General features: G+C 40.4%; 1 protein-coding gene across 11 annotated transcripts in view; it reads right to left on the reverse strand.

The window, feature by feature from the left end:
- RBMS1 (RNA binding motif single stranded interacting protein 1) overlaps window positions 1-23,274 on the reverse strand; it is a 203,493-nt gene that overhangs the window by 86,238 nt on the left and 93,981 nt on the right. For 9 of the 11 annotated variants that reach the window (XM_064484843.1, XM_064484842.1, XM_031451526.2 and 6 more), the window contains exon 2: window positions 2,085-2,260. In XM_064484843.1, coding sequence (XP_064340913.1) covers window positions 2,085-2,260 — 176 coding nt within the window. The remainder of the gene's footprint in view (window positions 1-2,084; window positions 2,261-23,274) is intronic. The other 2 variants (XM_031451524.2, XM_031451527.2) reach the window with 1 other exon arrangement.

Raw genomic sequence — 23,274 nt, forward strand, 5'->3', positions numbered from 1 at the left:
ATTCTAAGACACAAAATCGTCAACAAGACAAATCTGGTAATTATTAGATGCTCTGGGTTAAATGGAATGAAGCTTTCAGCAGATACTGACATAGAATTCTCTATTACCATACGTCTTATCTCTGTAATAATAAAGAAAACTATCATCGGAGTTAAATACCAAACCGGGGGTTTTGCAAATGACAGAAGAGAGTGAGAGTGGCCAACAGTGACTGCTGCCGTTGATATTAGAGAGTGATGTTTGCACACACTAAGAAAACCCACATACATCAAAGAGACCAACAACAAAGGAATGAGTTTTCTAAGAAAAATGATTAAATGTTCTTCTACTGCATTTGGAATATGATTTGATTCAGTTAAAAAAAACCCTGCTGGTTTAATTTCTCAAATATATATTTACTGTATATAAAACATGCTATGACTGTATCATTTTATGGTTGTTGAACTCTATCCCCTTAACGTTAAAATTCATCTGACACGATTCAAAACTGGCTGAGGAACAATTTGTCTTTTGAGATTTCCTTCCCTTCCCTTACACCTCAAGAATGGGAGGGTTAGCTTCATTCCTTTGTTTCCTACAAAGTTATATTTTTAGCTTCTTAGACTTTATGGCGCTCTATCTACCTGTAATTATGCTGCAAACGCACAAGGAGACGCCAGTAAAGGCCGGCAGCAGACAAGATAGCAAACGGCCTATTTGTGGTCCTGAACAGCTGCAAACGGGCAGGGCGCGCCTGGCAAAGTTCCTTCTGACGCTGGTCAGGCCTGACAAACCCCAAGAGCCGGACTGGCTTTCAAAGCAGTCCCCAGCACAGGACATTATTTCACTGACCTGGAAGCAAAGGGCTGCAGACATAGTTCAAGAGGGCTGATGAAAAGGGGAACCCGGGAAAGGCACAGGGAAGGTGCTGAGGGCGACGGCCTTCAGAAAGCTCTCCAGAGCCCAAAGCACAGCCAGCCCTGTCCCACCCTCCTCCCTAAAAACAAAACAGAGCAAAACCACCACCACCTCCTGATGGAAGGCCAGACATTACTTTGAGCTCCAGTTTGGAAACACTGCCCCAAGTAAGCTTTGAAAATAATTTTTTTCATAAAGTTAGAAGCAGTAAGTTTATACTTCACCCAGGACAACAGAAATAAGATGCTGTTAATCAGATGTTTAGAAATGGAAATATTTTTCGGGGAACAGCAAACATTCTTTAGTGGACATCCTTTTCCACAGTTACAGAAGATTCCATCTATAAGAGACTGATGGTCTCCAGATAAACAGAAGAGAAAGCACGTGTGTAGGCTTTTAGAGCTTAACGTGATTAGAGTCTTTTAGTCTTCACACAATGATCCTTGCAATGCACAGTGCTTCCGGCTCCTGGGTTTCCTGGGTTTAAAGTAGTAAGCACTTTCTTAGTTAGTGAGTTAATGTAATCATAGCAAAGTAGCATATTTATATTCTATTCGACAACACTAGCATACAGTGCAGATTTACTTTGGAACACAGTTGCGCACATACGCACATTTCTTCACAGAACTCAGCAAGGATGGCAGTGAGGAGGCGAACAGGAATTCTGGGAGTAGGAATTCCCAGAGATGGGGATGAACAACCTGGACCACAAAACTGTAAGTCTGAGTGAAGACAGACCACAGCTGCTCTGCTGGAGTCAAAGTTTACACACATTTAGGATTAGGTTCGACGGTAACTACCTTTCTGACAAACAGTGATCACTAACCTTTCTCTTATGATGGGACAGACTGGCCCCAGAGGTGCTTCCACAAAATATAGGCACTCCTCAAAAGGATGCAGACATGTTTTTAAGTAACTCATATTCTGCTTCTCATGTGCCAATGAAGTCAAATTCTACTGAGAAAACACTCCAGTTTATTTTGTCACATAGGCATCCTGCTGATGCTAATGCTGATGGAAAAAGTGTCCAAGGACTTAAAACCGAGAAACTCCGTCACTGTGTCCATCATAAGGAGTCACAGATTTATCTTGTACTGAACCTCTCTTATAACACAATTTATATCACTCTGTAATACGATCGAGGAAACATTTAGCAGCTACAATCAATAAGAACAGCTTCTACTTACGGTTGACACAGCTTCACCAGGTCCTGGTCTGTGGTGTTGGGAGGCAGCCCTCGGATATAAAGGTTCGTTTTGCTTAGCTGATCCCATCCTGAGTTGCTACTGCTGCTACTGTTGTTATTACTGCTGGTGGTGCTGGGGCTGGGAGGGGCCATGGGGTGGGCTGGGACCAGAGACTGCTGGAAAACAAAGACAGCAGGGTTAGAACGCCAGAGGGAAGGTATTCAGCCCCATTCAGAGGCCCAATGATCTCCCAAATCCAATGAAGTTAACCAAGATACAAATACAGATCATCTAAAGCTACTTTAATATATAAATTTTAATTTACACCTTAAAGAAGATCTGTTCATTCTATAAAAATGCCCTCTCCTTCAACATGAAATTGATAATAGGATTTCACTAGGTAGAATATTTGCTATGTGCACCTTCAATAAGACATTTTTTGTAAGATTTTAATCACATACATTAAGGAACACATCTGAGACTCAAAATTAACTTGCAGAAAGTTATGTGATAATATTACTTTAATATACAGTAATTTAGAAATCACTGGACTTTTGAAAAGGTTTTCAAATTTTGAAGAACACTTGATTGAAAGTTGCCAACAATTTTATTGAGATGATTCTTAGGGATTAAAAAAAAGAGATTACTCTTCAAGTGTTTAAGAAAGTCAGAGTTCAGTCAAGATGCTCAAATAAGGAAGACATCGCCTCATTCTAAGACAGGCCCAAACGGCTTTATTGAGACATCAGGATAAGATTCACAGGCAGGCTGCCTTTTGCTCTGGCTAACCTTGTGAAATTTAACCCCTGTGAGAATGGAGTAGTAGCTGGAAACCTTCCCAGGCCTCGCAGCAAGCAACGTAACTTTTGTAAAGCCTGCAACCCAGGGCTCGGTGTGGTTTCAGCCACCTAGGAAGAGTGTCTGAAAATGTACTTACACCAGATCATTGTTAACCAATCGAGAGAAACCACACTGCTCTGTCCCTCCGCCACACACATGACTTCTGAGGAAGTTACATGGTTCAGTTTGAGATGGAAGTTAAGCACACCCCGAAGTGTCCTCACAGCAAATGCTCTGCAGTTTCACACCAAGACAGGAATTTTTTCACTTCACATCTTCTAAATAAAAAATAGACTAACCAAGGACATCACTTACATTGAAGATATAAAATCGGTCACTAGACATTCAACAAAAATTTCAAATCTTACAGCTTGATTTTTACCACCATAAACAAGAAAATTAGGTTTATCTAAGACACTACTACATTCCACTTTAGAAAGTTCCAAAAAGCAGACCGCTTACAAGAAATAGAACCTTGCTAATCTTATCAGCAATTGAAACTATTCAAGACAGATTATCTGGCTCTGCACCCAGCTTCTGCCATGAGCATCCTAATTCACAGCATCCCAACACACTGGGATCCTCATTTAACCAGACAGGTAAGCATTCTTCATGTCCTATACTATGCAGATTCTTCCTCTCACTGCCCAGGGTCCTTGCTAAAATCAAGAGTCCAAATACCAGTTTATTTCAAGAGACTCTTCTTCAGAAGGAGAGTTGCAAGAAGGGTTAACAATAGCCAGTGTATAAATGAAGGCTGAACTTGAACCAGGAATATCAGTCCTGCTTAATCCAAATAAAACCTGCCCGAGATCATATCCTATCAAATCTATTTGATTTATGCCCTTTATGAGCAGTTGAACTCACATTCTTTCCTCTCATCCCTGGTTTTTCTTTAAGGAAGAAAAACTGCTTTCCAGATATAAGCTAAGCCCTGTGCCTTGCTCCGCCACAGATGGCACCTCAGACCGCCAGCCGTGCCACACAGAGGTCTGTGTTCCTTCTCCAAAGTCACCCAACATAACTGCTGGTTGCTACCTGCAATTCACCAGACGCCCCCTATTTCTCACTTTAATTAAGAGCAGAGGTGCTGGGAAGTAATACACACACAGCTGACTCCTCATCCCGAGCCTCTGATTTACACAAATAACTGACAGCTGTAGACAAAACTAGGCAAGACTCAAGTTTTTCTCAAATCACCTCTGACTGACGTCTGAGAACCTGTCCTTGCACAAAGCACGCTGTTTTTCACAGTAGGACCTTGGATGTTCAGTGCCGCAGTGTGGTCGCTTGGGATTAGAAACTGCAAGAGTCCAAAAGAAGCTGTGGCCAGGTCCATCCCCACCTCTCAGTGGGATTATATCAACTCAAAGCAAGGGAACCATCGGACATTTTAAACATAACATCCCAAGTCGGCATCGGCTCTTACCTCTGCGTTTCTCTGGGGTGGGGAGTGGAGCGCTAGGCAGGGACTCGTATCGTTCCCTCATTAAAAGAAACATCTGGGGGGATGATTTACTTGGAGATTATTTGGACACGAAGGAGTAGGTTGTTATTTATGTATTTATTTTTGGCAAAAGTAGAACCATGATTTACATCTCGGAATGTACATGGCTGATTTAATATATCTTTGACAGGCCTCCTTATTTATTGCAGTAATATTTTCCCACTCTGAGAAGTAGGTGGGGAGCATATACAGCCTGTCCCTCCATTCTTCCCCTCTAGCCTGCCCTCTGGGGGAAAGAAATCTCCTAGTACCCCGATCCCAGCTAGGAGAAGGGGTTTCCCGAATGTATCCCCAGGAGGATGAATGCTCTCTGGTGAGCCCTACACAGGGCAAGTTTAAATTCAAATGTATTCAAATATCAACTCTCAGAAATAACTGAAGAGTAAAGAGAAGAAGCCCTGAATCAGTTTAGTTTGTCAATTTTCTATTTTCTGGTGCAGAAAACTTTAGATTAAACATTAAGTTTCTAGAACTCACTGAAATTAAAAATTTAAATCCTGATAAAGACTGGATGTGTGTTCAAAGAAGAAAACTCAAATACAATAAAGGGGTTTATTCCTAAATATTCAGAATGGGTTAATAACACTGTGCCCTATGCTTTATATGCACGATCTTACTTAATCCAATGAGGTTCTCCCATTCTGCGGATCAGGAAACTGAGTTTCAGGAGGCCTTAAGTTATGTGCTACAGTCACACTTTTAGAAGGTGGCAGGGCTGGAATTTGAACCCAGCTCTGCTGGACAACAAAGGAAGAGCCCTCAATTTGTGCAACAGCACCCCAAAACACTGTCTATATCCTAAATGTGCTATTTGTTATTATTCAATTTTTCTGTGCCCATCATTCCTGCAACTTAAATTATTAACTTCAAGTTTCTCTGAAATATGACATAATACCACTGGTGGCTATGCTTTTTTAAGAAAGTCAAAGGTGACTTTAAGTTACTTTAATGAGCAAACAGTTGGCTTTTTTTTAATAACAAAATCTTTAAAAAGGTCAGCTTTAAAAATCCTACCTTATAAATCTTTTCATTAACAAAAGAATTCTGCAAATAATTTTTGAAGGCTACGTATAGCATGTGACCACTGAACACCAGAGTCTGCATTTTAGGAAGGCTGGACTTAACCAGTGAAGAATTAAACCCTCACTCCCAGATTGAAACACAAACACTGAGAAGTCTTTAACTACAACATTAGAACTTGGATCAACTCAAAGCAATTAGACTTTGTCACTATGTACCTCAACAGCATGAATGACAAACTTAAAAAAAAATTAAAGCTGTCAAGTGGATAACATTTTACCAAATTCCATTTTCATTACTGACTGTCCATTTGTATTTTGCCTCTTAAAACCCCCAAGCTGCCCTAGAATTTGAAAAGACACTCCCACTATCCACTCCTTGGATGAAGTGGGGGTTTTTGTTTTTTTTTTTTTTTAAACAAGAATTCAACCTATTTATTGATGGAACTGAGTGGCTGAATGACTACAGCTAAATGCTGACCCATCTCACAAGTGCCTAGGAGTCTATATGAGCCTTCCCTGGCCTAGTCTCACGGCTTTGGGCCATGCAAACAAGATACCTATCAAGTCATCTATCCAAGGGCAGAGAAAACAAGCTAATTCCATTTTCACGATAGCATTTATCTGGGCTGATTAGAAAAATAACGTTGGTGGTGAATGAACAGGTGGCTATATTAGCAGACCCTCTCTACAGTCCGTGCAGGAGAGGATGTAGGCATTAGCAGGAAGAATGCTTGTCAGCAATCAGGGAGGTCTTCCTGTGTGGATAACGCTCATGGAGGACTTCTTATGTGGATAACACTCAGGGAGGACTTCCTGGGTGGACAGGACTCAGGGAGGACTTCCTGTGTGGACAGCTCTGGTGTCTCCATCCCACCAGGAAAGCTCATCCTGCACTAAAAGATAGGATGGTCGACAACAGGCACACAGCAACTACACACGTGGTGAATGTAATTCCCTCCCTCTCCCATCGCTCTCCGCCCTAACGCACACTAGTAGTCTCTTCTACATAAATGCAAGTCTAAAAGTCTTTTACAGCAAAGAGCAAAATTAACCATGTGTGAACTAAAATATATTAGTAATCATGTATATCGTTGCAGATTTCTGTTCAGCAAAGACAATCAAAAGACAAAGACTCATCACTATCAATTCTATTGTCTTACTTCCTTCCTATTTCTAATAGGCTAGAGAACAGTGCTCTGACCAATCTCACAGCTGAAACTGTCTTCCTCTATCCCTGAGCACTTTCCTAAGAATATTTTGAAGGGAAAGGAAACCTAGTATCTGCCTTTTAATTACCCCAAGTCTTTTTTAAGGCTATCACCCTTACAGTTTAATGTTGTTAATTCATAATCCCCATCCTCATTCTGCTACCCCTACACCACCACCACCACCATCAAACAGCACAGAGGTTTAACACATCAACTATTCCTCTTATCCGGAAGCAAAATAATCATTACAGTTGTGCCTGAGAGCAGACAGAAGTCATGGACATTATCATCTCACCAGGAAACAGTACACTACATCCAGCCTGGTGGGAACCAAGCACTACGTAAAAGGCAATATCTGCTACACTAATTCTACACATTGGCTCCTCTCCACAAGCTTTCCAGATGTAAAAAACTTAACAACTTGAAGGAATTATGGAACGGGGTTGAGGAGGTGGGGGGAGCACCCAAATGGGCCAATTTTACCACAGTCAGGCTATTTTTTTTTGTTTTGTTTCCTTTTGGACACCCCAGTGGCTCCAAAAAGGGCTAGAAATAATGGCTGAGGAAGATAAAGTTCCTGGCACAGGGAGCTGGGAAAGTACAGAGCTGAGAAGTGGGAGTGAATCAGTGAGAATGAGAAGCTGGCCAGGAAGCAGATGTTCTTCCGGGCAGGCCGGGGGGGGGGGGGGGGGGGGCGGGGGGCGGGGGAGGGGGGGGCGGTGAAAGGACGCACCTATATTAATGCAGAACAATAGCGCCCCTTCACACAAGCAGCTCTTACTCATCCCTCATGTGGGAAGGAGGACAAATGGGCAAACAGCAATTCATCCCATTTGATGCCAGGATATCAAAGCTTAAAATCACACAGCTAATTAGTTAATGAAACTGGTTCTCGTATCATCAGTGTCCCTTGTTTGGAAACAAACTTTGTAGCCTCTAAAACTATGAAAGGAGCAATAGATTATTCAGTTTTTTGGGGTTTTTTTTTGCTGGATTATGTGTCAAAGCAGAGAGTTTCCATGTTGTTATATTAGCTATTCAAATAAAATCTAAAAAGAAAAATTTCCAAGACTACATAATTAATATTCTTCAAGATACCTATCAAAGCTGATCCTTATATGTAAAGTTGCAATTGCAACTGCTAAGAAATCTCTTTACCTAAATCTGTGAATAAAATATCGTTCTCTTAGGCTTCAAATAAAAAAAATTAATTTAAGACTTGCACTGAAATTTTAAAATGTACTATTCTGGTAGGTGATGTGGATATTAGAGGAAGCCAATACATGGGTGGGGGCTGGGAGCACGGGTATATCTGTATCTTCCTCTTAGCTTTGTTGTAAACCTAATATTAAAAAAAAAAAGTATTAAAAAAAAGTCTTTAAAAAACATGATGATAACAGATGGAAGGTATTAAATATACGTTATTCACTAGCAAATTGGAAGGCCAAAAAAGTAAGTAAGGGGCTTAAGACAATGGGTTTAAAACTTCCCTACTAGAAAGCACAGTCATTAGGAAGGAAAAGCTTTTAACAGTGGGCTCCTGGCCTTCTCTGCCCTTAACTGCATCACATATAATGGTGGGGTATGGTACAGTTTCTGAAAATAGTAAGAGTTAAACCAAGGGAAGATCAAGGATGAAAGGGCCTGGGACAGAAAGGTTGAAGAAGGCTTCACAGAGGGGGTCAATGGCCGAGTGAGTTGAATATTAATGGCAAGTCACTAAGAATAAGAGGAAGGGAGAGAAACGGAGCCAACAGAGACACAGGCAGGAAGGACTATTCTTCATGAAAGCCAGGGAGAAGACCAACCTTGGTTGGCTCAAAGGGTATGCTAGGACAAGCTGATGCTGGGGGAGGAGGAGGACAGGGGGCGACACTAGAAAGGTGGTAGGACAACCTAGAAATCAATATAGATTATGGAGGTGAAGTCACACATGACTGTTCAGAGTCTCACAGCGAGAAAGGAAAAAGATGATAAATGAAGAGGATACCTTGTGGGGAACATAAAATTAAGGAAATTCTTCCACTTCCTCTTTATGAAAAGGTATTTAGACAAGAAAAATGACTGAATGAAAAATGCTGAGTATCTGGATTCAAATCTTACAGCCCCTCACCTGGGAAATGAGCAGGTTAGTCTGGGTGATTTCTAGGCTCCCTTCCATTTCCAAATTCAAAGGCAGGAAAATGCTTCTTGCTGTCTCTGGCTAAGGCATATCGAGATAGAACCCAGCCAGGACCTGGGTACACTTTTCTGCCTGCCAACAGCCAGAGAACTGGAGCAAGAGGTTAAATCCCGGCAGACCCAGGAAGGAAGATTCACTAACACTGCCACATGGTGCAGCTGAAGACAGCAGGAGTCGCACTGTGGTTCCACCTCCCACACCACTTAGGGCAAGCAGATTCCCCATTTAGCCACAGATGTTTATAAGGAAATATTATAAATACAGAAGCTCTTCTAAAATTACAACTAAAGCTTAAAGAAACAAATTTAAAAAATTAAAGACATAATATTCAGAGTTCCTATAACCAGAGTGGTCTTCAGGTGAAAATATCACAGCTTAAGTCACCTTAATAACGTCAACCTCTTGAGACTTTATGGTGGTTAATAACCCCGCATCTTTCTGTGTCAATGTGTAATCAGTCTAAAAAGTTGCATTTCACATTCAATTTAATCTTATATAAAAGGACCGTGCAGTAGCTTGAAAACCACATTAAAAGAAAGTTCATAATAACCAGCTACTGAAACATGGTAAACAAAAAATCCCACCCAACTTCAGGTATGAAATTAAGTGCCGTTCTGGGTTCTGAATGCAAGTGCATGGAGAATGTTTTTCTCCTCCTTCTGGGTCTCAAATGAGGAGTTTTCAAATTGACACCAGTTTTGCTCCTCAACACAGAGCCCTGCCTGTAAAAGAACAAGAACAAACTCTTCCTTTTTACTCAAAATAAATTGAAAAAAGGAAACTTCCTAAGGGAACTACAGTGTTACCTTTATCATGACAGCTCAGGACACCTCTGCAAAGCTCTGAATTTCCTGCCTCACCCCAATGAAGCTAGGATGCCCAGCATGGACAACTTCCTTCCAGCTGTTTTTAAGTCTATGTACAGTATGGTTTACATCTTCTAGCATTTCTTGTAAGTAAAGAATTATTGCTGAGACTGCAAAGTCCTCAGGGTGGAAATTACCTATTTAAAAATATACTTTCTTCACACTAAACAATACTTACTGAAAGTATGGTAAAGTGATTAACTAAACATTAGGTTAGGAAAAAAAAATTATATAAGCCAGCTTACCCCAAAAAACCCAAATAAATTTATTCAAGTTAATTTTTCTTTTTTAAGATGCAAAGGGACATGAGAATAAACTTGCAGATCATGGGTTTCACAAATTAGTCCCCAGAGAAAAAAGCATTATCTGTACTTTCAGGAAACTGAACAAGTATTTGCAATCTTCCCATAATAACAACACACAAAAAATGAAATCTTATCTGACAGTGTTGTGATTTGTATACAGCCAAAGTAAAACATCAACAGGAAAAATCTGAGTTAATACAACTCAAAAAAATTAATGACTACGCTTAGTTCTTTCTCATGGTAAAATTCAGCAGTTTACATCTGATGCAGTATGGACAATCAGCGTAGGGCAGCTCTTTACCACGGATCTCTGTATCTCTCCGTAAATGTCTGTGAGTCGGTATACAGAAGGGGATAAGCAGATGGTTGTCTCTGAGAGACAAAGCACAGAATTTTTTTTTCTTTTTTGCCTGAGATCCACCTAAAAAAAAATAACTTTTTGCCTGAGATCAAACCCCTGTATACACATATAGGCATAGACATACAAAACTGAAACAAAAATTTTGTGAAACAGTTATTTTCTTTTACCATCCACAGTGTACCCTAGTCGTATCTTGTCTCATCTATTTCCTTAAATCAGAAATGCTGGTAGTGGCCTACTAACTGACTTGAAACCCCATTAGTATTGCCACTTGAGGTTACAAAGTGTAGTCTGCTGCATTTCTCAAACTGTGATGTGCCCAGGAATCACTCGCCTTGGTAAAATGCAGGTTTTGACTCAGCCATTTGGGGAGAGCCAAGATGCTGCAGTTTGAGCAAGCTCTTGGGTGATGTCCATGCACAAAATAGGACTCAAGACAGGAAGTACTCTTGGCATGTGAGGATGAATTCTGGAAAGGTCCCTTTCCAGCTTTAAGAAGGAGCAAGCTGTATCTATTCACAGAATGAGATGCAAACCTTTGTTCATCTGATTTCCAGAGCTGAGAGAGACATCAGAGATCATGCAATCCAATAATTCTCAACTGGAAGTATAACAGGACCTTGAGAGATGGGCGGGGAGTGGGGGTAGGGGCAGTCTTTTTTATTTTTATCCAAGAAGGTTTGATTTTTAAAATGTTGATAAACACTGATCTAATCCAATCCCTTACTTTTCAGGAAACCTGAGGCCCAGAGAAGTTAAAGCATATGTCCAACATTATACAGATAATTCAAGGCAGAACTAGCTCTCCCTTCCTACCACTGCTGTCAAAAAGCACCAGGCCTCATTTGCCACAAAAATTGTAGCTAGGATGATGGTACATGCCAAGTTTTCTTAATGAGTCTTAATATGGAAAACTGATATGCTCATTCTGCTAAGGCATCACAGAAGAAGTACATATTTTGTATTGTATTGCCTCTTTTCCACCTCATATTGTAGATGGCTTACTTGGATGTCCATGTGTATGCCAGCATCCAGTTTCTGCTTACAAAAAAAAAAAAAAAAAAAAAAGGGCAACACACCATTTATTAAACTTTTAATTCAAAATTCCTAGATTATTATGAATGCTACCATTTCTACTTTTGTATTTATATTAAAATTCTGTGAATAATACAATCACTATCTGTACCATCTACAAGAAGATACACAAACAGATTAATTATAGCAGTTTGTTGCCTTTCTGTCAGAGAAGTACATTCAGGGTCAATTGGCAATTTAATAAGCTTCAATCAGACATCTCTGAAAGATCACCAGAATTGCCTGTCCACTATCTAGTCTCCCTATATATGTCACAAATTCATTTCCTCAAACCAAGTAACTTCATCCTTCAGTTTCCTTACAAAGAAAATAGAGATTAGCAAGATTGTCCTATTCATGTATACCAGTGTTTGATTTCTTCCTAACGCTTCACAATGACTATACTAATATTAATTCTCTAAGAGGAGCTAGTTTTCCTTCAGAAATCCAAAAAGTTATAAGAACACTGCTCCCAGTAGCTCGCCAGTATACTTAAAGAACTGTTTTTCCTTTTGACCTGAGTAAGAATTTCTCCATTTTTCCCTTGCAGAGACAAACTTTCTTATGTGTCAGAGTTCTCTTATATGTTTAAACTGAATATTTACTGCCACCAACAGTCCAGAGACTTTTGTCTCTCTTCTGGAGCCAGTCCATGCACGAGTACTGTCTAATCACTCCAGGACTGATGGTATCGCCATGGGGTAGCTGGGTGCCTTGGGAGGTTACCAACCCAAATGCTGGCAAGCTTGGCTCCTCTTCATCTTTTCTGAAGTAGAACTTCAATCTTCGGTAAGTGGCATCTGGGAAATGGTTTCAATATTTATGTAAATGAGACACGACTTTTCTCCTTTTAGTCTTAGAATTATTTCACAATACTCTTTAAAGCAGGGAGTTGTTGCTCAAGAAGAAAAAGAGTGAGGCTCTTAATCTTCCTGAACACCCTTTTATTTTCTTTTGCTAAAGTTAATCACAAAGCATCAGTTTCATTTGAAACTGATTGAAAACTGAAAATTTCACAGGGAGTTTCTTTTCCAAGAAATCTTGAACAGTATGAATCAAGCTCTAGCTCTCTGTAGAATAGAGACCCAGGACCTCTGTGAGTCCGGGGGATCGGATGTGGGGATCACACACCCCACAGTGCAGCACAGCACTTTGTCACTTCGTCGAGTCTGCCCACCTCTTTTTCCTCTCATTATACTTAGTTTCACCATAAAATCACACAGAGTATCTTTTACCTCTGCTGCACATAATCAAACACACAATCTTTCATTCTCAATCATGATCCCAGATTGACCTAATTTACTAGGGACAGGTACCCAAGTTGAGTTTCATAAATCTCTGCCCTTCTAAACACACAAGTAAACGACACCATCTTTTCCTATCCATCAACAAAGAAACACAGTTATGAAGACAATTGTGCCTAAAAGGAAACAGCTTCAAGAGACTCCACACTCGATGGCCAGTGATGAGGGACCAGCTCTCGGCCCCCACTCAATCTAATCCAAAGCAGCCAATGAGCACTGCCAGCACAGGAAAGGGAAAAACAGGCCAGAGCTCAAATGCCGCTGTTAACCCCTGCTCTGACAGAGCAGATGGAAACAACAGTCCAGGTGTGGCTTGCAGCTACCTAGGGTCTCCTAGGATCTCTGAATTGTGTGAACACCAAGCAGCAGCACGGAAATTCAGAGGACCCGTGTGTTACCAAATCATTTTGCTGAAATGGAAAAAATGCAGGAAGGAGACACAAGTAGTTTAAAAATTTCTCTCTCTCCATACAGACAACATCACAAATCCTAAAATCCAAGTCTCTGGATGCTTCCTTTACATTTTGGGCTAGATTTAATTTCAGAACAGTATTCTCTGCCTAATTTAAAAATCAGGACATAGAACAAAGGAATGAACTAAGAAGAATGGCACTATAACAGCTCGCATGGAAAAAAATTTAGGAATGAATGGGCAAGCTGCCTTTTCTACACTCTGGCCAGAGAAGCCGGAGAAGGAGGTCCACACCTCGTGGCACCGAGGATGCCAGCCCAGCTGCTGCTCTGCTCTCCCCTGCAACCCAAGAGCTGCTTCAAGTTGCGTAAGAATTGTTCAAATTAAAACATATTCTACTTTGAGGAGAACTTCCATTACCAAGCAAATCAGGAGGAGATACAAATTTAAAAAACAGTTTAATCCTGCCTGAACATATTTTCAAAAGGTAATATGTGAATTGTAAATATTGGGGCCAGAATTTATCCATTAAAATCTTGGACAGGTTATCTCACTCCGCTGTCCCTAGAAACACACATAGAACCTCTGCCTGTACTGGAGACTCTAACTTCATCTTCTTTCTTACTGCAAAATCCAGTCATACTTTGCAATAGTGGCTGATGTGCAAATGCTTGCTAGCAGTTATCCTTCTAGAAACAGACAAAATGCCAAGAGCAGTATTTTTCTCTTAATTGAGGGGGGTAGGCTTAGTCATTTGTTTATCCATTTTAGTGCGGGCTGTAATATTTTATCATTTTACTATCAAATTAATCTGGACAGTCTTTAAAGATAGCTAAATATGCAGAAACCAAAGGGAAAACACCGTTTTAAACCTAGACAACTTACTGCAAACATTTTTGTTTTTTCTAGAGAACTGGGTGTTATTTAGACGCTAGCTAGCATTATTGAGAATGTATTGTGCTTTTTTGGTACCAAGCTAAGTGCTTTCATTTAATCACAATAAAAGAGGTATAATTTTCACCATTTTACAGCTAAGACAGAAGTTAAGAGATTTTCTTAACATCACCAAGGAGGTGGCAGTCTAGATGTGAAATAAAGTCTGACAACCTCTTCAAAAGTTAAGCAGAAGAAAAAGCAGGAGTAAGGCAGGGCTATCCCACTGAGTTCTACTGAACTGGAGGCCTTACTTGATATACAGTTGCTCTAACTAAAGGCTTTTAGGAAATAAAAATGATCTTTGCTGTGAATAGTTTGCCTATGTCATTGTTACTAAAAATCTTCCTAACATCAATCAATAAAACGTAGGTTTTAGCCAAAAAGTTTTTGGCTCAAGAAACTAGTTGCAAAACAGCAGCACTTAGTGACATACCCTCCCTTACTCCAATCCCAAAAGTACAGAATGGCTCTGAAGGAATATTGCTAGAGAACACTCAGGCAACCAGCCTTCCTTTAGGTCTTCTCCATGTATGATATTTTCATCTCAACAAAAGTTCAGCACTTTCTGATATGGTATTTCTACATTTGAACTAAAGAATAAATCTCCTCTGCTGGCCTGTAAGCCCCTTGAGGACATGTGACTGTATCTTGCCTGAGAATCCCACCCTGCGCAGCACAGAGCCTGGATCAAGAGGGTAAAAATAAAGACTGACAGGTTAGAAACCATGCAACTGTCGCAGGGCGTTACATGTTGTATGTTGAACAGCTCTGGGGCAGAAAGAGGTGAGAAGGTGAGAGGAGTTAGTGAGAGCTAGATGGTGGAGAACTTAAGTATCTTGGAAAGGAGTTGCTTTGGTTTTTTGGAAAGGGGTTTGACATCTAGGGAGAAATGCATCAATCATACCTTTTTTGTAGCTGAAATAAGATCTTTATTTTCACTGAAATCTATTACATTTCCTCTCCAGACCTGAAGCATCTCTGGAACAATTTCCCAACTGAATGACAGGTGGACTTTTAAAATTCCTAGTTCAGACTTCAAAAACACCAGGGACGCTAGACAAATTATGATTGATAGTGAGAATTATAATTCAGGGAAAAATATGAGTCCTAATAATCTTAATCTTATTGCCTTTGGATACATGAGATATGTGGGTATCTGCCTTTTCAAAACAGATTAATCAGAATTACTATAAACCTTCAAGAAGATGTAATCATGTTGGGATCCTCCTGCCTTTGGTAATGGCCACATCTGGTCAGGCAGTTGTTATTCATTCTTGCCAGGATTTGCTTTATTAGACTCTCAATTGAAAAATGACACCTTCACTCCAATCCTTCTAATTGATTTTTAACCTGAGAGAAGTGTAAGACAGAGAGTTATTTAGAGAACTAACTTCTTAATGGAGTCATCTGAGTAGTTCGATAAAATTCTCTCAGATGAATCACAAATCGCGCCCACCTCCCCCTCAACTCCAGTGTGTCTTAAAAAAAAAGAAAGAAACAGAAAAAGTTTCCTTGAAATGGACCTCATCTCTTTTAAAGTTAATTAAATGTAAGTCTGGCCAACCTAATACAATTTAAAAGTCATTAGTTTCTGTCAGGAAATTTAAAACTTAAATTTGTACAGTAACTGCAACATTATATATGTTGCTATACCAAAGTTAAAATATAAATGGAAGGTGGGAACTGACTGTATTAGTTTCCGAGAGCTGCTATAACAATAGAACACAAACCTAGTGGGTTCCAACAACAGCTATTTATTGTCTCACAGTTCAGGAGGTCAGAAGTCAGACATCAAGGTGTCAGCAGGGCAATGCTCTTTCTGAAAGCTCTGGAGACTCCTTCCTTGCCTCTTCTGGGTTTTGGTGGCCCCTGATGTTCCTTGCTTTGAGGTAGCATAATTCCAGTCAGCCTCCACCTTCACATGGCCATCTTTCTGTTTCTCTGTGTCATATCCTCTTCTTACAAGGATACTGGTCACTGGATTTAAGGCCCACCCCAATTCTACTTTGATTTTATCTCTTAGCCAACTACATTTTCAAAGATCTTATTTACATGTTAAGTCACATTCTGAAGTCTGGTTAGACATGAATTTGGGAGACATAATTCAACCCACTCCAGTGGCTTTCTCTAAAGGCCAGTTTTGACTCTCCTAACCTGACTTCTCCTAAACATACTTATGTAATCAAAACATGGATAGAGAATTATTTTACCTAAGTTATCATGCCAATTAATTCTTTAACCATCATATATCCAGAAAGAAACTTATGTGTCATCTTGTCCAGACTCATATCCAAAGTAAGATTTTTCTCTATGACACAGAACCTGGGGGTAAAGGTGGGGGATCATTACAGGAGAGCAGATACCCCAATTTATTATACCATTTCTAACTGCTTATAAATATATAACAAGCCTAGTCTCCTCTTTCATCCAAATTTAAATCTTTAATGATAACTATTATCCCACAATGGTATTCCTTTAAACCTCCCAACAAATGACAATAACCAAACAACTTCTTTGGCCTAGATGAATTCCAAGGAGGCACTAAAACAATTAGGGTTGAGAGGATGGATTATGAAATCAGACTGCCTCAAGTTCAGATCCCACCACCACCACTCACTAAGACCTTAGGCAAATTATGTAACATCTCTGAATTTCATCTCTTCATCTGTAAAGTGAGGATGATACTGTCTATTCCAGCTCACAGAGTAGCTGTGAAGATTGCACAAGTTAATCACTGCAGAAAGCTCCCAGTAAAATGCCAAGCTTGGAAGAAGCACTTAATAACTGTCAGCTACAGTTGACTGCATCTTTCTCAGTGTCCCTCTCTCAACTTGGTACCCAGATGGCCAAAAGGGGTTGGCCCAGTGCAGACACCACCAGTCCTAAGCTTGGAACTGACTGATACTGGTAAGCAGCTTCTCAATCCCCACCCTCCTACTCTGAAGCTCCTTTGCATGGTCGCAGTAAAGAAAAAAATGGAAAAAAAATGAAAATGAAAATGGCCCTGTGGGTTTAAAAGTGGAAGATGCTGCAAAAGGAAGGGAAACGGGGAGCCAATTCCCCAGGAAGGGTTCCCTGGCAAGGCTGGTCTTGCCAACCTTTCATATTCCCTCGGCTTTTTTGGGTTAGTTTTACCACTTGCAACTAAAGATGCCTTTGGGTTAGGGCCCCTCTTTTAAAATCCCCAAACTTACAGGGTCTGATACGGTAAAACAGTCATCACTTAAAGCAGCTGAGATGCGTATCAGCAAGGGAACTTAAAGATGTGCATATGTTCCATCAGAGGTGCCTAATTTTTGTCATTCTCCACCCTCAGAGAGAGAGTACAAAAGGCCATCCAATTTACATTTTTCACTTTGATTATTAGAAGTGAGAAAGGTATTTTCTTCCTCTACCAAATGTACCACATGACACCCCTTTGCTCACCAGAGACTCAGAACTGCAGCGAGCACTCTCAGTTCTACGATTCCATTAGAAGGCCACGGGCTTTGGGGCTGATCTGGGAATTGAGCTACTATTAACAACATTTCAATTGGCAAACCTAGGAATGAACTCACCGAATATAATATTTCTATGAAAAAAAAAGTGTTCTGATTTTTAAACTTTCAACTTACAGACGAAGTTTTAGACAAGAATTTTTAATACCTACACAGTACGATGATTTCATTTCTTAATCTAAATACCTGAATTTTATTTAATATAGGTAAAACAACACTAATGGTCGAAGCAGCTAGATCAGTTGGCTAATAATACTCATCTATGGGCAAACCAACCACACAGGGCTTTTCACATTCATAGTTATATTCGATTTCCCTCAGTGTTTTTTTATTGAACTGCATGATTTTATGATTATTTACTCCTATTAACCCTCCTTTTGTTAATCATGTCTATCTTCCAGCGAGCTGCTATTTTTTTGCTAATTGTTATTCTATGTAGATCACCATTCTTCCCAGCTGGACATCATCTGAAGAACTGAGAAGCATATTTTCTAAGTGGTGTACAAGTTGCTGTTTTCATCAAATTTTATCGCAGGATATTTACTGTCTGGTTTATCAAATCCTAGGACTATTACCCACCTCTTGACTTTTCTGGCTGCCTTCCCCCTCTAAGCTAGAGGTAGAGCTACGCATGATTGTCAATACAGAAGTTAAAAATGTCAAAATACTGCCAATAGCTGCAGTAAATGGGACTGGGGAGGTGGTAATGATGGGAAAACACTGAGGCAAGCGAGATTACAGTAACTGTTCTTTTTATCTTTAAGGTTCTTTCTGCCCTATTCCCTTAGAAGGGCTGAATAAAAATTAGGTAAATCTCTAAATTTTAGCAAGAGCTTTTAATTACTAAATGTTGTTTCCTAAAATTAATAGAAACTGACAAGTTCTGTGGACTGTGGCTAAGCAAGCAGAATAAATGTACTTGAATGTGCAAGGAGCTGGGTGCCACTGTCAGACAGGATGGTCCTTCGCTTCTGTCTGATAATACACCTGTCCAGCTGGGGGGGGGGGTGTTTCAGCAATGGTGTGAGCTTTGGAACCTTTCCTTCTCTTCTGCCCAAGGCAGTCTCGCCCAGTCTGTGTGTACAGCAGAGTCATGGAGAAAAAAGAGCCAAAAGGAAAGGAAATGGAAACCCACTTTTATCACGTATATAATTATTTAGGCTCAGAAATCTTCTCTCCTCCCTGCCATGTCCTCTCCCAACAAGTACACACAGCTAGCTGTGGATGTATGTTCCCCATCCCCTCACACACACATACCTGAGGCGGTTACTGGGGGAAAAAAAAATTCCAGGGCAAGAATTTGACCAAGGGAAAAAAAAAAAGCTTTCTGTAGCCTGGATTTTAAAGAGTTTCATCTGGTCCCCAAGGCTCCTGCCGTGGCATCTTAGCTGGCTCAGCATATCTACAGACTGACCTCTGAAACTGTGGCCAGTTTCCTTCAGGAACTCAGAATGGCTCAAACACATTAGCCCAGCTGGCCCAGTACTCTGGCCAACCAAGGTTCCAAGGGACATGTGCTTTTAGCTTTTCTGATGTCAGCCTTAAAAGATATATCCCAATTTTTCTTTGGATCCAATCTTGACTGTTACTCGTACACGTGTCATTTTCTACTAGGCACCCATTTACCCTTCCTGCATCGCTCCTGGACTTAAAAGATCACTACTTTATGAGACAGTTCATTCTTCCCCACTGAAGAAGCCAACAGGCAGAGCTTTTTTGAGAAATATTTCACCTAGTGTCCTCAAACTTCAGTGAGCTTCTGAGTTACCCAGGGACTTAAAATGCTCCTGTAGCATTTGAGAAAATGAAGTAGCGTAAAGGGTAGAACTAAGACAGTGCATCTTTGAAATTCAGAACCCTGGTGGCCCTCCTGCTCTGGAAGGGTCACTCTCTGGTCTCTAACAGCTGATCTGGGTCTTTGGGGCACTGGGAGCTCCACATCCACTCATGCCTAGCACTCTGGCTGTGACCATTCTACTGGCAAAGCAGTCGCCATCTCGTCCCTTGCTCCCCCCCAGGGTCTATCTTTCAATTCTTCCAAATGCCACTTGATCCTTTGACTTGTACTTGAATGTGCAGTGTGAATGTGAAGTGGCAGGAAAAGGCGTCTCCTGGTTCTAAAACTGCACACTCTCTGGTCACACCCTCTAGATCCTCTTTTGCATCAGCTGATCCAAGCAATTTCTGGTTTCCTGATTTAACACTTCTTACTAACCCTCCCTCGGATGTGAGAGGATTCTGTGGCTCCTTGCTAACAGACATACGGAGAGTTTAATGCCCCGCTCTAGGCTAACAACTCTATATACACTTCGACGGGCCCAAAGAAATATAAGCTTGGGGGATGCCCCTGGGAAGAGGCCTTCCACAGCGCCTCTCCTGAAGGTAAGATCTTTCTGTTCCCATTTAGAGACAAGGAGTCTCTTCCACACGTGTTCATTGCAAACTGTCTCAATCCTTACTTTAGTTTATGTGACTATTTGTAGAAAAACAAACTTCAGAAAGTGGTTGCTTTTGGAAACCCAATGACCTCATTTTGGGCAGAAATGTACGTTCCCTGACAGACAGCACTGCCAGTCACTGATAATTCTTGCCGAAATAATGACTGATAAGTATGCTTAGCTTCACACACTTAGGTAGTTTTGAAAAATTCTACATGAGCAAATCCATATTTTAAATGCAGTAAGGAAACAGGATTTTAAAAGAAAACCTGCAAATGAAATCAGCAAATATTGTGCCCCAAATATACATGTACAACATTATGCTACATACACACTATGCTGCAAAGAGTACAGCTTCCAAATGCTTAGAGATATTAAATATTCTGGTTGGTAATGATAAACACACCCAAACAAAAAGTTAAAGAACTCAGCAATTAAGCAATGATTATAAATTATGAGGAATTCTTTTATAAAGAGAAATAAGTTAGTTGTTCAAAAAAAAAAAACTGGTAACTTCAACGTGTGTCCTCAGTATCCCTCAAAAAAAAAAAAAAAACAAACAAGGAAGAAGTGAAAGAATAATAAAAGTGAGGCACCTCTAACAGAACATATGAGCGTCTTTAAATTTTTGTGTAAGACTCAAGAAGCTTTGATGCTGCTTCACATTCTCACAGAACTACAGCTCTATAATGGCTTTCAAAACAAACTTACAAATGGCAAGAATCTCCCTGTTCTGAAGGACTGACTTAATAACTACAGGAACTCATTGCCATTCCAAGTCCCCAGAGGTAACCTGATGCCTTAATGGGTAGCAGTGCAATTCATCTCTTTCTGAATATATAAGGGCATTATCGCTTCTCCACACCACCACACACACACACACACACACGTCCTGGCTGAGATGTGGTCGATGGCAAACCATCACATCAAATTCTGCTCTAATGTAATGGCAGCAACTGCAGGAAAGGGAGATCAAACAGTTCATCTTCCTGGAAGAGGGAGACCTTCAACTTCAACTTCCAGAGGGAAGGAAGAAAAGAAGAGAGGAGAGGATAGAGTTCTGTAGCCATTTGTGACAGCCTACCAGAAGTTTGGAGGGGAGGAAGGAAAAACAGACTTCAAGAAGTAAGGGAAGTACTTTCGGCTGGAATGACAGGTATGGACTTGTGCAAAGCAGGTCAGGGATGGGGCAGTTAGTTCCTCGAGGTCCATGAAGATTATGGCTGTAAACAGATGCATCTGTAGTCATTTACCTGTTTAAGCTACTTCTGTAAAGAAGTATCTTTTATGCAAGGTTAAAAACAACAAAGCATTTCCTTATATGTTAAGCACAACAGGGCCCACAGTGTAACACTTGTGTTATGAAAGCTAATGTGACCACGAGTGAGTCACAAAGCATTTTAGTTTTATTTTGGGTCCACCAGGGTGCCCAACTGATGGGTTTCACCCAAGATGAATGAATGTCTGGTACCAGGTTGTTATGGATTGAACTGTGTCCCCCCCTTCCCCACATACACTGAAGTCCTAATCCCCAGTATCTAAGAACACAACCTTGTTTGGAGATAGGGTCTTTACAGAGATAATCAAGTTAAGATGAGGTCATTATGGTGGACTCTAGTATGAATGGTGTCCTTATAAAGATGGAAAATTTGGACACAGGGAGAACAAAGACCAGAGTTAGAAGAGTGGCCTGAACAGATCCTCCCCTAACATCTTTGGAGGGAGCACAGCCCTGCCAACACCTGAATCTTGGACTTCTATCTTCCAGAACTGTGAGAAAATACATTTCTTCTGTTTATGAACTCAGTTTATGGAACTCTGTTATGGCAGCTCTAGCAAACTAAGCCAAAAACATTTTTAAAGAAAAAAAATTAACATTTACTCCCAGGATGCTATTTCTATTATTATCATGACTCTCTGTCTCCCCAATTCAGAATTATGGCCAAGCCTCAGGGATTCAAAATACCAAAATATGACCAAGGTAGTACTGATTACACAGATACATGAAGGAAGCCTCCCCAAATAGAACCAATCAAAGTATCTAGTCGAGACTGACTCTTTAATCCAAAACCTTTTGATCAAAGCTAAGAACTGGACCTACATTCACTTGGTTTTATTCTCTATCCACTGGATTTTGATGGTGCTAATAAGTAAAATTACTCTCTGAGGTTTGAGTGTCATCTTCTTTCAATTCCTTCTGTGCACCTTTTGGTAAAAGAGCCAATGAATAAAGGATTCCATGGACCAGGGGTCTGCAAAACATTGCCCAGAGGCCAAATCCTGCCTGCTACTTGCTTTCGTAAGTAAGGCTGACTGGAACACAGCCATGCCAGTTCACTGATGCATTATCTATGGCTGCATTCGAGCCAGAGGCAGTGCTAAGTAATTGTGACAGGGACCTCACGGCCTACAAAGCCTAAAATATTTACTATCTGGGCCTTCACAGAAAACCACATGCCAACACTAGCTATAGTCTATGAAATGTATGAGCAATTTTTATGTAAACCTTTATTGTTTCCCTTCATTGTCAACAATCCCAGCTCCACAAGTACTAGTTTCCAACCCTACTTCACACATTCGACTAGCAAACAGTGAAAAGAAGAGCCTCTTAAAAATGGAAACAGCATCTTTACTGCTTTAATTTCTCTTTACGCTGTCTAGTTTTTCCACCTTTTAGAGAATTAAACCAAATTTGGCAATGAATTAATACCAAGAACGTGGAAGATATACTTCCGTTTCTTCTCTACTCTGTTTTATACCCTAATAAGCAGATTAATACAGTCAATTAATGTAGCGTGACGCTAATGTGGCAATCAACACAATGACAAAATTGATCAGTCAACTGAGAATCTTGTTTCTATCCTGGAATCATATCAAATGCACCTGAAAGTCAAACAGCTAAATTCAGGTCAACTGGAGCATGAAAGCCACAGGTTAGACATGTTCTTACCATGCACTTCTTAAATATCTGTATGCCTTATGCCCTGACTCATTTCTACTTTATATCATTATTCAAAGCCCTGCTCCATAGCCCCTGTTTCACTAAAGGTTTCACTAATGAGAATAAGATCATTAATTTGTTATTCCCTTCAAGGCCTAACACAGTGCTTGGCCCATAGTGATCTCTAAAATCCTAGTTGAATGAATGATAATCCAAGTCGGATTTGGTTGAAAAAGTCCAAACTGCACTAGTAGTCAGGGTATGTGGGTTCTAGTCCTGGTTCTGTTACAAATAAAC

This window comes from Camelus dromedarius, chromosome 4 (assembly GCF_036321535.1).
Source record: "Camelus dromedarius isolate mCamDro1 chromosome 4, mCamDro1.pat, whole genome shotgun sequence".
Lineage (NCBI taxonomy): Eukaryota > Metazoa > Chordata > Mammalia > Artiodactyla > Camelidae > Camelus > Camelus dromedarius.